The 13,626-nt window shown below is 38.8% G+C and overlaps 2 protein-coding genes across 3 annotated transcripts in view; both read left to right on the top strand.

The window, feature by feature from the left end:
* The window catches only part of LOC126977510 (uncharacterized), a 210,417-nt gene that overhangs the window by 92,318 nt on the left and 104,473 nt on the right, over positions 1-13,626 (top strand). The window lies entirely within an intron of this gene.
* LOC126977501 (carboxypeptidase B-like) lies at positions 3,016-11,689 on the top strand. 2 transcript variants are annotated; one of them, XM_050826348.1, is made up of 8 exons: positions 3,016-3,178; positions 3,264-3,449; positions 3,995-4,128; positions 4,195-4,355; positions 4,812-4,937; positions 5,402-5,507; positions 10,111-10,257; positions 11,330-11,689. In XM_050826348.1, the coding sequence occupies exons 2-8, from the start codon at positions 3,296-3,298 to the stop codon at positions 11,603-11,605; spliced, it is 1,104 nt and encodes a 367-aa protein (XP_050682305.1). In that variant the 5' UTR covers positions 3,016-3,178; positions 3,264-3,295; the 3' UTR covers positions 11,606-11,689. The 2 variants fall into 2 exon arrangements, with proteins under 2 accessions (XP_050682305.1, XP_050682304.1); XM_050826347.1 differs by having other exon boundaries at positions 5,399-5,507.

Genomic DNA, 13,626 nt, shown 5'->3' with positions numbered 1-13,626 from the left:
AAGTCCAAAAAAATACACTATTATTGCTTTTGCTATCATTTTTATATACATAAACAACCTTCTATAATACTACAAAATTAACACGAATCACAATATAAATACATACTTGTAATTATAGTTTATAAATTGGACCCTATAATGATGTATTTTGAGTAGTTATTATGACTGAAAGCAGCATTTTGAAACAGTCAAAGTTAAAATTCCACTCTTCCTCAGATGGTAGATCAATAAAGTTTAATCAGTAGAGTCAGCTTCGTAAGAAAAATATAATCATGTAAGGACTACATACTACCTTATGCTACCTTACGCTATGAAAGAAACCAATTTCAAATTGACTCTGGCACCTCCAAGCTTTTTCATGGTAACCTGGTATATTAGGCGTATGCGCTGCCAAGTGTATTTAGGCGTACAGTAAAGGGGCGACATAACGTCAAATTGTATATTTTCACGGACACCACTTGTCCAGGTCAAACACATTTACTTTGTGGAATCTGCTCCAGTAAAGAGCATACTCTAATCTCATTTCTCGTTTGCAGATGTCCGTGGGAAGTAGATCTCCTTATATAAAAAAAAAAATTCAAGGCTAATCAAAATTGCAATCGACACAAGTTCGAGTTGAGATCCTTAGTAGTATTTTTTCATTAGAAGGGAGTGCATATTGTGAAGGGTAGCCAGAGAAGCGTTTACTGAAAATATCTGATTACATCTAATTATCGAGCGACCTCTGACGCGGCGCCTTAGCTCTTTCATCTGTTGGTACTTCTTGTGGAATTAATTGTTCCATTTGAAATTTTATTTATGTAAAATTGTATAATACCAGATTCAGCCTAGAATAAGAATAGTAAAGGGATAAATATTTAAATCGATTTATGAATACATTACTTTACTTTTAAACATTTTACAAGCTTATGTAGATATATGACTAGGTATATTTCGTTTGTTAGTGAATCACCACACTAGTTGGAGACTGTATCGTGGGATTACATGCAGCCATGATATAGCAGAATTTGGAAGTCATAATTTGAAATTTCTATAGTTCATTTTAAACAGACTGTAAAAGTATTCAAATTCAAATATTTTTATCAAAATAGGATATGATATGACATAAGGAAAGTCAAAACTCATTCGAAAAAGTACGCCTCATACCTGATAAGAGCGGGGGCAAGAAACTCAGGGGGCTTCTTTTTTTTTATGAAAAATATGGTTATAGTAACTTTTTTTATGGATATGATGATATTATTACAAATTAATTAATAAAAAATAAAAAACATATTGTGTGAGAAACTGTATGTTTGTATTTGTATATATTTATATGTGTATTGTGTGTGTAGGAACATGGACTAGATTGTCATATATTAAAATGTAGGTGGGACATAATAATATAATTCTCTAATAGAATTTTATTTATTTTTGTAAAGATACGTCTGTGTTCTTACACTAAACATTAATTGACTAATATTAACTTTAACAATAAAAAATTACAAATTTATTACAAAAAGAAATATACAGATACACGAATGTTTGACATAAGTAGATTAATTAGCATAGGAAACAAAAACGAAAATTATATTTAAAACACAATGAATCAAAACAAAAAATCATATTTTCTCTAAACTAATTGTAATTACACATATCAAAGGGTGGTAATAGCCTCGACTAAAATAATGTCTAAATTTTGACAATCTTAATTTTTATGAAGCCTGAGTGTTTTTTGTTGCTCGAATATATTCCGGATGATAGGAATGTTTAATCACGCCGGCTTCAGGGATACCGTATAAATGAGAAGGTACCGAGGGGATTACATTTAGGTAAAATTTTGTGATATTCCCTAACTTGCCAAGTTACATAATTTTATTTTTAAGTAAGACGTGAGCATACATACGGGTCACCTATTATTAAGTGATCACCGCGTATACTCTCTTGTAACATCAGAGGGAACACAAGAGCGTCGCCGACCTTATATAAACTTATATTTGAACCTTAGATTAAGGATCCAACTAGATACCGCACTACCTAAGAACAATAGCTTTTTTATTGTGGCAACTATTAGATGCTTGTGTGCGTGGCATCTTGACACTCAATGGCATCTTTCTAATATTGTAACTTATATACGTTTCATTTTAAATTGAAATTAATATAAAAAAATTAAAAGAAAAACAAACGACTTCAAAAACACTATTCCAAAACAATAGATATAATATGCACTGAAAAGTATAAAAATAATTGCGTATTCTTAGACATTCTAATTAATTAATCTAATCCTAGTTACGATTATTGTTATTTTTGGAATCGGTGTGCTCCCGCCGCGGCCTCGCTCTCGCCTCCTCACGTAGTATGTAGTTACAAACCTACCTCGGCTGACACCGAAAAGTTAGCACAGTAGGCTTATTACCAAAATCGAAAGCCGAAGTTTCGCTCGAAACGAAAAAACGACGAACTTCAAATTAAATCCTATTCCAAAGCACTTCGGATTTGAAGTGCGGACAGATTTCGATACGGAACCATAGACATAACCATAAAAAGTGATGTTGTAGTTACGACCTTATTAATCTTAAACAACAAAAAAGTAAATGTCAAGTGAATTTGGGAATAGTGTAAACGAAAGACAAAATGTCTGATTGCGAACTTCGTATCAATCTCGGATCCGAAATACTTTCGTTATAGGAAAACGTACGATCCGTCAACCGAAACTTCGTATTTCGATATTCGTAATACGGCTCCAGAACATGTGGTACATCAACGTCACACATTGTTTGAGACTGGCTCGAGTACGCCCACTTGGGCGTAGTATTAGTTATCGCACTTTGCGACTACGTACTTTTTGCTCGGGCCTGATGCGAAAATATCGGATAATCATCATAATGCAAAAGTCACGGAAAAGAAAAAACAAACCATAAGTTATTTTCATCTTGTAGGCCTAATGTAGGCCGTAATTAATAACTATTTTAGGATAGTAAGCAAAACCTTCACAGTTCAACGAATATAAAAAAAATATTGCTTATTGTCAAAACCAAAACATGTCAACATTTCAGTCCGGGTGATCGGTAAAAAAAGCAAAATTTTCAGTAAAATTCAGTCAAAGTGGCACAGCTTAAAGGTGCAAGGTATCAAACATGGTTTGTGAAGAGCTTAAAAGATGGTCAACGATCATTTATAAAAGGCCTAGACGTCAAAGGCGGTAAGTTCTCAATGACTCTAATATCTTTGTTATAGCTCTGAGTGTATTGTTAAATACAATGAAAGTAAGGGTTTGCTTTTTCCAGCTATAAGTATATTCAAGGACCGTCAAAGTTCTATGGATATAAGGGTAAAACCAAACAGAATCACGCAAATAGAGAAACTATTAAAAGATAGAAACATTGATTTTGAAACATCAGTTACTGACACAGATCTGATTCTTGCAAGAGTTAAGTGTCCAATAAGCAGATTTCCATCAAAACTCTCTGAAAGTAAGTTTTCATTAAGTTCTTTTAATGAGTAGAATAGTTCATATGAAAATTCTAATCGTGATGGCCACGTTTTGGATTCTACAAAATAAATCAAACATGATTAATTAAATCTGAAATTTATTTTTTGCATGAAATTTTGTGTTCGAAGAATGTATTTTTTTATTATTATCGTAGAAATAACTATGATTACGTTAAATTTGTTCATAAACAATATTGTACGTATTGCGTAAACTATCATGATATGATATATTAATCCATTTATGATATATGATAATAGCAAGTTAATATCCAGTCTATGTATGAAGCTGATTTTTCAATCTGTCTATGGGAAGGGAGAATTGGTAATTTTAGATTCTTGATTATATGAATGTTATGGATAAGCGATTTTCATTTGAATTTGGAATTAAGGATTTATTTAAATTATCGGAAGACAGGACGGATGAGGAAAATGGCCGGAAGCCGATTCTTTAAAAAATCTGATTAGGCTGTTTGCGTACTTGATTTTATAAATTAAATATTTGTTCTAATTTTACTCTTCAATACAGAGGGCAGTTTTAATTGGGACGATTTCTACCCACTGCACATGGTTTATTCCTTTATGGACAACTTAGAAGCACATTTCCCATCAATATGCACAGTCAGTTCAATCGGTCGCTCGGTCGAAGGAAGAGACATAAAAGTTAGTTCAAAACAAATTCATTTTAAATGCTGTATTTGTTGGGACCAGATTGTAATTTGTTAAAAGATGTTGAAAATATCCAACAGTGACGCCAGTAACACAGGAGTATGGATAGACGCGACGATACACGCGCGAGAGTGGGTCGGCACTTGCGTAATAACGTTCGTCGCTGATTATATTGCACGAAACTTTATCAAACTATCGAAAAGCTTCACTAATAAGGACTGGTAACTACTACAAACATATTTTAATAATATTAAACAAATTATCAATCACAATTACCTCAAAAAAACACAACGATTTTCATGTAGTTGGTAACTATTTTTAAAAGAAATAATTAACTTTCTTTATGTTCAACCTAAGCGTAAATCTCATCAATATGATATATGCTTCTAAACTAATGTTACAAAGAGGTAAATTAAATTCAAATTCTATAATTAATGCTTCAATATTTTGATCAACCCTCTAAGTTATAATCTCATATAGAGATAAATACGCAAAAATTAAGGCATAAAATTGCAGTAATACTTATAAAGATGAGACAACTATTTCAATAAATAGTAAAATATTTCTGGCAAACGTAAAATTTTCATTAGTTTCGTTCGATTACTAATTCTTTTACATTTCTTTTACAAACATCTTTGTTTTTCACCTTGTATTTTAAATATTTGTTTATCTTCTAGGTACCTTGTACCTGTTGTTAACCCCGATGGATATCACCATACACATACGAAAGATCGGATGTGGCGAAAGAACAGGGCACGAGTATCTAACACAATTGTTGGAGTAGATCTCAATAGGAATTTTGCGTGAGACCTTATCTAATAATACCGAATATTAAATTTAATCGCCGTTTTTGGTATACATGCAGTTATACAGATATAAAAATCCAGTAAGAAATTTAACAGACCGATGGAACTGAAAGGCTTTTAGATGAATTTGCAACATTTTCCTAAAATTGTGTAAACACATTAATTTTGTGTGTTGTGTTGCAAATGATTCATTCCTCCATTGCAGTTTTGTCTTTTCCTTTTTATAACATATAGTTATTTTATTTATTAAAGCTCGAAAACCATTACTTTAAATATTTATATAAATCTAAGTTATTTTTAATACTGTAATTAAGTGCAGAGATCGAACAGAAAGACTTTCGGTCATTGACCTATGACTGGTGCCATCCTTGTTACTCGCAGACTTTACATCCCGCTCCCACACATCATGAGTCATCTGTCACCACACCTCTGATGCATTCAATTAACATTTGTGTTAGCAGGCATTGCTGGGGACGCTTTAATGTTGATGGATCATCAATAGATCCGAATCATCAGAACTTCCGGGGCATCGAGCCGTTTTCAGAGCCGGAAGCAGCTGCCATAAAGGTAAAAATTTGTTATGCTATTGTACGCTAGCTACACCTTAAATAGTATTTTCTTCTGTAATGTTTCTTAATCGATATGGCTCCATCATCCAAGGTCACAGTCACAGTACCATCAGATGACAAGCAGACTCAAATCAATATCAAGATATCAATATATTTGGCTTTGTAGTACGGATTGTTCGTTCTATCCTTAATTTGTGAATCTCCCATCGTCCATCACCCCTTATAACCCATAGACTGCACGATACTGGCACGTGTCGTGCACACAATTGGACAGTACACTTTCTGCTAAGTATTAACGTAAGTAGTAACGACATGTACCTGTGCACCTAACGGAGGTCGAGTGTTGACTGACGATGTAATATGTAAATACTATACGCGTGTCAAGAACCTTCCGAAATCGGCAAGTGCCGTACGGTACGGTATTTTGCAGATACACCAAAATCGAAAGTGCCGTACGGCACTCTACGCCCTGACCAAGTTCTGCCCCTCATATTGTTTATAAGATGTTTTATTTTGCATGGTCTTATAGCTTGTTTCAATAGCCTTCTTATACATTCACTCAAATGATACTAATTATAAGCAATCTATTAATACACGTAACATAATGCGTATTGACAGTCCGCTGCGCTCGCGCCAAAACACGCCAATCTAAGGCATACCGTTTTTTTTTTTTTTTTATATAATAGGAGGACAAACGAGCGTACGGGTCACCTGGTGCTAAGTGATCACCACCGCCCACATTCTCTTGCAACATCAGAGGAATCACAAGAGCGTTGCCGGCCTTTAAGGAAGGTGTACGCGCTTTTTTTGAAGGTACCCATGTCGTATCGTCCCGTAAACACCGCACAAGGAAGCTCATTCCACAGCTTTGTAGTACGAGGGAGAAAGCTTCTTGAAAACCGCACTGTGGAGGACCGCCACACATCCAGATGGTGGGGATGATATCCTAACTTGTGGCGTGTCGTGCGATGGTGAAATTCGGCGGCAGGAATCAGGTTAAACAGCTCTTCGGAACACTCCTCGTGATAAATGCGGTAGAAGACACACAATGAAGCGACGTCTCTACGCAACGCCAAGTGATCCAGCCGTTCACAGAGCACTGAGTCCCCGACAATTCGAGCTGCTCTACGTTGCACGCGGTCAAATGGATCGAGCAGATACTGGGGTGCACCAGACCAGAGATGACAGCAATACTCCATGTGTGGCCGGACCTGCGCTTTGTAGAGCGCTAGAATGTGGGCCGGCTTGAAGTATTGCCGTGCTCTATTGATGACGCCCAGCTTCTTCGAAGCCAATTTGGCTTTGCCCTCCAGATGGCCACGGAATTGGCAATCGCTCGAGATTTCGAGACCCAGTATTCCGATACTAGGCGCGGCTTTAAGAGAAGTGTTCTCGAAGAGCGGTGATAAGACAAATGGGGTTTTTTTAGTGGTAAACGCGCAAACTTGAGTCTTCTGGGGGTTAAATTGGACAAGGTTCAATTTACCCCATTCCGCGACCTTCTCGAGAGAGGACTCGATAGAAGACACAAGTTTCTCCCGGCACTGGTCGACGATTTCCCGAGAGAGACCTGCATGGCCCGTGTATAGGGCATCACCAGTGCTGTCATCTGCATAGCAATACATGTTGGAGGTGTCCAACATATCATTGATATGCAGAAGAAACAGCGTAGGAGATAGCACACAGCCTTGGGGCACTCCAGCATTCACGGGCTTCGGGTTCGAGCAATATCCGTCGACAACGACCTGTATGCTACGCCCAGTGAGGAAGCTGGAGGTCCACTTGCACAAGCTCTCGGGAAGCCCAAATGATGGAAGTTTTGAGAGGAGCGCCTTGTGCCATACACGATCAAAGGCCTTCGCTATATCCAGGCTAACTGCCAGGCCTTCCCCCTTGCTTTCAATAGCCGCCGCCCATCTATGTGTTAGGTATACCAGAAGATCACCTGCCGACCGTCCATGGCGAAAGCCGTACTGTCGGTCGTTGATCAACTGGTGACCCTCTATGTATACTAAAAGCTGGCGGCTAATTATGCTCTCCATGATTTTAGAGAAAAGGGAGGTGATAGCAATAGGCCTGTAGTTCGCCGGATCCGAACTGTCTCCTTTTTTTGGATCGGATGGACAAGGGCTGACTTCCATGAGTCAGGGACTACGCCTTTGGAATAAGAGTGCCGAAATAAACGCGTCAGCACCGGCGTCAACTCAGGGGCACACGTTCTAAGCACGATTGGAGAAATGCCATCCGGCCCGCTCGACTTCCTGACGTCCAACGAAAACAGAGCTCGCCTAACAGTTTTGTCTGTCTGAACTGTACTTCAGGCATAGAGCTCTGACACCGCGGGATGTTCGGCGGTGTTTTTCCGTTGTCGTCAAGAGTCGAGTTGCGAGGTGAAAAGAGCGCACAGGAGCTCGGCTTACTCTTTTGCCGTATGGGCCAGGGTGTCATTCCTCATGTGCAACGGCGGCATGGACGGCTGGTTGAAGTTACCAAGAGCAGCTTTCGACAACGACCAGAACTTGCGTGTTCCGGTCGGGTAACTGGAAAGCTGCTCGCCGATTATGACGACGTGCTTAGACTTCGCACGGGCGATTTGCCGCTTAAAAAATCTGGAGGCACGGTTATATTTCCTCTTAAGAACTTTGCAGTTCGGATCCTTTGTGCCCAGCGCCGCAACCCAAGTTCGATACGCCTGTTTTTTGCAGTCAGATGCTGCTGTAACTGACGCATCGAACCAGGGCTGTGATCTGCCACCGATCGGTACTACAGAGCTTGGTATAAAAATATCCATGACCTGCAGTATCACATCGCCTACTGCAATGGCGCAGGCACTAGGATCATCCGAAGGGAAACAAACCTTGCCCCAAGGGTAGGATGCAAAAAAGGAACGCATCCTATCCCAATCTGCTGACTTGTAATGCCAAACGCGGCGGGTCGCTGGTGGTCTGCGACGTTGGCATCAGATAGGCACTACACAAAGACCTGGTAACCATCGGGATGTGTAGTCAGCAGAAGATCTAATAAGGACGGCATGTGGCTATCCACATCCGGGAGCCGCGTTGGCGACTCAACCAATTGGGACAGACCATACGCCAATGCAAAATTATGCACAGATCGCCCTGCGTAGTCTGTGGTACGTGATCCAAGCCATTCGGCATTGTGCCCGTTGAAATCACCCAAGACCACGATTTCAGCGGAGGGGATCTGTGCAAGCACGACGTCAATTGCCGCTTGAACGCAGCCCATGAGATGATCGGTTTCTGCGTTACCACTATGGGACCTGTAGACACACGCATAGATACGGACGCGGTCGTCTAAATCTACGCGGAGCCAGAGAGTAGACAGGTCCCTACCCTCAAAATTGCCGAGACGGCGACAGCAGATATCCTCCCTAACGTACACACATACCCCGGCATGAGGAAAAAAGTTGTGCTCAATTTTGTACCCGGGGTACGTTAAATATGACGTATCGCTAGGTCGAGATATCTGCGTCTCCGTAAGGAAACACAAGGCCGGCTGCACCGTCTCAAGGTGGTGGTGGACGGCGATTAAATTGGAGTGAAATCCCCTGATATTGCAAAAGTCCACGTTGAGCGTGGAGCGGGGTGCCGTGGTGTTACTGCCTCGTTTGTCCTCGGTCATGCGCGGTTCTGTGTCCACCCCAGAATACGAAGGGCGGCCCGAGCGAGAGTGATCGGGGAGGGATTCTCCGGCTCTGGTAGAGCCGGTACCCTCCTGGAGTAATATCTTTTTACGGGCCGCTCTTATAATTTGTGGGGGGTGGGGGGAAGGGATGGCCTCCGGTCCTCGACACTAACCTATGCGAAACATAGCGGCACTAGGCCGCTACTTCACGCCGGTGTGCGAGTGTGCTAATTAACCCGGACGAGACTAAAAAGCCCTTAGTCGCCTCTTACGACACCCATGGGCCTGGGACTCCCCTATTCTTTTTACGCCCCGGGGAAAGTACAGGGCATACCGTGGCGCGGGGGACTTGCCGACTACGGAAGCACTGTCACACCTTTGTTGCTCTCTTGAAGTTTAATGCAAAAAATATGCCAGGGTCGCCACACAAACTTGCTATTAAATGTTGACGCACAGCTACTTCTAGCGCTTGTGGTACTTCTATTTATAGGAAAAATACTAATTTGATGCTGTGGAATTCTGTGTGCTTCTTTGTGCAGTGTTTCACGATACGACATGGGTACGTGGTGTTGCAAGAGAATGTGGGCAGCAGTGATCACTTAACATCAGGTGACCCGTCTGCTAGTTTATCCTCTCTTCCATAGAAAAAATCACCAAGTAAGCAGAAAGTTGAGTTGTCGCATGATAACACCTAATACTTGCAACTTATTTCATGTACGTAATATGCTTAAATGCGAGTACCGGTATGAAAGCGAGCGAACCGGTAAGTCGCAGGTAAGTGGGGGACGCCGCTTTCCACGTACCAGACTCCATTATTACTCCTTATGATAACTTATTGTCTGTATTTATTTCCTAACTGCGTGAATCTTTGGCCCGGAACATGCTTATGGCCTCTGCCTTTTCTGCTCCATACTATTTAATATTATTTCTTTTTTAACGCATATATGTTATTTCAGGATTTGATATTGTACTCTGGCATACCGTTCAAGATATTCATAACGTTACATGCATACAGTGAAGTGATAGCATTTCCCTGGTGCTACACGTCGGACCCTTGTGCAGACTATGTCACTTTATTGGAAGGAGCAACTGCTATGGCAAAGGTAGAACTGCTGTATGTCCTTTACAAGATGTAGTCTTCATTGCAATTGGCTTGGCTTAAAACTTTCGAGAACTTAGCCTTTAAATACAAGAGGGGGTAAATGGTAGTTAAGGAACCACCTATGGACATTTGGTAATTGATTACACAAATGGGCAAACTTAGTAAATTTATTTATTTTAGATAATACACAAATTAAAAAATAATATGTCGCGCCACAAAATTCAAAATATAGATTATCATTAACGGGGTTTGTATACACAGACCGACTGCAAAAGAATTTTTTTTTATAGGATACTCGTATTAAACCATAAAAATATGAAATTCCGTGGTGTTCTTTAATTGATATGGTGCGGTGGACCTATTAAAACTAAATGAAATGCTGGACATCGTTTGCAAACAGAACATGTTCAAATTCAAATATTTTTGTTTGAAAATGGATTTATAGATAACTTAGAATCAACTTCAAATTCGGAATAGACATGGCTGAAGTATGAGAAACACGGGCGCAAGTTAACACTTCGAGCTTACATTTTTTTATTATTCAATCTGTGATACAAAATATATATCCATTTTAAGGTCTGTTAACGTTAGGAAGTTAATCCTATAAAATGGTACACGAAATTTATATTTTGATTTGACTAAGAGAGTATCGCAAGACTAAAGGAATCAAGCGGCGCCTATTTCTGCCGTGAAGGAGTAATGTGTAAAATGGGAACATTATGGTATTTCGGTCTGAAGGGCGCCGTAGCTAGTGAATGTGACGAGCGCAATTGTAGTGCCGCGCAGAACTTTTGGGTTTTAAAGAATCCTGAGCGGGAATTAATTGTAATGGGCAGGGCGTATCATGTACCAATAGCTGAACGTCCTGCTCGTCTCGTCCCTTATTTTCATAAAAAGCTATTATATAGATCTAAGTACTGCTGACTTTAAAATTAGTCGAAGGGATTTTGTACCCAAAGCAGCAATATTGGCTAGTAACAGTACCTACCTAAATATACGAACTACGTCCTTATAAGTCAGCAATGCTACTTAAACATTTTTCTAAAGCCTTTTTAAATGAATTATATTTTTAGGCTATATATGAGACTACTGGCCGAATGTATAAGGTCGGCAATTTCAAGGACCTTATGTACATGGCAGCTGGGACGAGTATCGATTGGAGCTATGGAACGGCACATATTCCCTATTCGTATCTACTAGAGTTGAGAAGCAAGAACCACAAGTTCTTACTACCAAAGTCAGAGATCAAAGAATGCTGTCAAGAGGTTCTCAGCGCCGTGAAAGCTTTGGCGCAATATGTGGACGATAAGAAGTGTGCAAACTGTGTGATATATCCGAACAGACGATGATTTGTAATGGCGTATTTTAAAAATATTGAAGTAAACTTATTGTTTTGAGTTGTTTCTATTAAAATATTAAATTGTGCAGTTTTATTATCGCTTATCAATTCTCTTTGGGGCTCTTATTATATAATTTTATCAGGCTGTTGATGAAAGTCATCGGCTAAGCGGATGCACTAACCAATGAATAAAATAAAATATTTCGTATTATAACATTGTAAATTATAGTAACAGTTGCAGTAATCGTTAGAAGATCAATTTCTGGCCCAAGTCTTTGCATTCGTTATGAATTTTCAGAATACCGCCGTGAAGAATAAAATGTAATTAAAAAAAAACTGTTTCCGCTCCGGGAGTGCCGGTAGCACTTTAACTTGATCATTAACGTGTTACATTTTTGAATATTTAGGAATTAGGGAATAATTTGCACGAATTACTTTACTGTCAGTATAAAAATAGGTACTAGCATTTATGTGTTTAAATACAATATACATTTATTGCGCTATCGTACACAAAAATGACAATATATTTTACAAAAAAATTAACACTAGTTTAAAATTAATTATTTAAGTTTAAAAAGTTTGTCTCTCAGAAGTATCATCCATAATTTCAACGACTGTCTTACGAATTTTTGATCTCCGACGCAATTTTAACATTTTATACCCATCCCAAAAAAGTGCACAACGCCGCTAAAGAAGTTTCCAGTTTCCACTTCAATAAAAAAACAGTCTATTCGCACTCGTGTATATTGTATGTGTTCCTTTAATGGAATACATAGATCTGAAAATCTAAGGTAAATGGTATTACCACGTTGTGGAATTATCTGACGGCCTTTTCGTAACGATCGAGACGTCATGTCACAAAAAGTAGCTAATCGCGACTGAGCCAATGTTGCGGACCTCCGCATAATAGTGACTCACTCGCGATAGCTTATATTTTCACTTCCACTTGTGTTGGCGCAACTAGAACACCTGCATGACCGGTTCTCGCGTCAAGCCTACGTCGCGATCCCCGCTCCGGTACTGACCAGAGAGCACCGTACAATCGTAGCGGCGACACGACTCGAGATTTTATAACTAAGAGATATTTATAGATTCCTTACATATTCCTTACACACTATTAGTAGTAGTTAATAATAAATTCAGTTCGAGTACTATCCTGAAGTTTTAATATCAAGAGAGCTTAGTTGAGGAGTACACCGAACATAATGGCGACCGTGACAGGACATTTCTTATATCGTGTATGAGACGAACAATTATTATTCTTCTGCATTAATAAATGTTATATCTATAGTTAGATTATCTTTAATTTGTTTAAAGATTTTGATGAAATTTACTGTACCGGGATTTTGTGTGCATGGTGGCTGTTTGACGAAATCTGGACACTCCTAAAAGACAAGATCAACAAAATGAAAAAAATCAAGAAAACTAGCTGGTATTACGCTGATACTGTAAAGTAGCAATTAGATGGTTCATATAAAGATGGTTCTAGAGCGGCAATCTTGGCGTGGGAAGCTTCTTAGATGCGTAATGGGTTGATTAGATTACAAATCAAAACGAAATCACTTTATTCATATAGGTCCTTGAAATGGCACTTGAGAATGTCAAAACTTTTCTATTTATATTTACCACCACTTCAGAAAAGGTTGGGCTTTAATGAGAAGAAATGGCAAGAAACTCATTACCACTCATTTAAATCAAATTTACAGCTTCATCGTCTTACAAATCATTTCAATTACAATATACATATTATATGTAGAGGCCTGTACGTTTATGGTGTATAAAATTAGGAATATATGTAGTTAGTTATAACTTACACCTACATTCGGAATTTCAAATTCAAATTCAAATATTTTTATTCAAAATAGGATTTATAATCACTTATTGAACGTCAAAATCTACCACCCATTCAAAAGAGACTGCCTCAGACCTGAGAAGAATGGGCGCAAGAAACTCGGCGGGCTATTTCTTTTATATAAAATATGGATTAGAATGTAATATCGTACAATAAACATTAATAATTAAAGAGCCTGA

The sequence above is a fragment of the Leptidea sinapis genome, chromosome 45, assembly GCF_905404315.1.
Source record: "Leptidea sinapis chromosome 45, ilLepSina1.1, whole genome shotgun sequence".
Taxonomy (NCBI): Eukaryota; Metazoa; Arthropoda; class Insecta; order Lepidoptera; family Pieridae; genus Leptidea; species Leptidea sinapis.
This window is presented reverse-complemented; position numbering and strand designations above follow the sequence as displayed.

Bases quoted from the DNA above. Each gene is read 5' to 3' on its own strand.
- LOC126977501 (XM_050826347.1), top strand. From the start codon at position 3,296: ATGGATATAAGGGTAAAACCAAACAGAATCACGCAAATAGAGAAACTA. The intron at 5,508-10,110 runs GTAAAAATTTGT...ATGTTATTTCAG, and splicing joins CGGAAGCAGCTGCCATAAAG to GATTTGATATTGTACTCTGG. The intron at 10,258-11,329 runs GTAGAACTGCTG...TTATATTTTTAG, and splicing joins GAGCAACTGCTATGGCAAAG to GCTATATATGAGACTACTGG.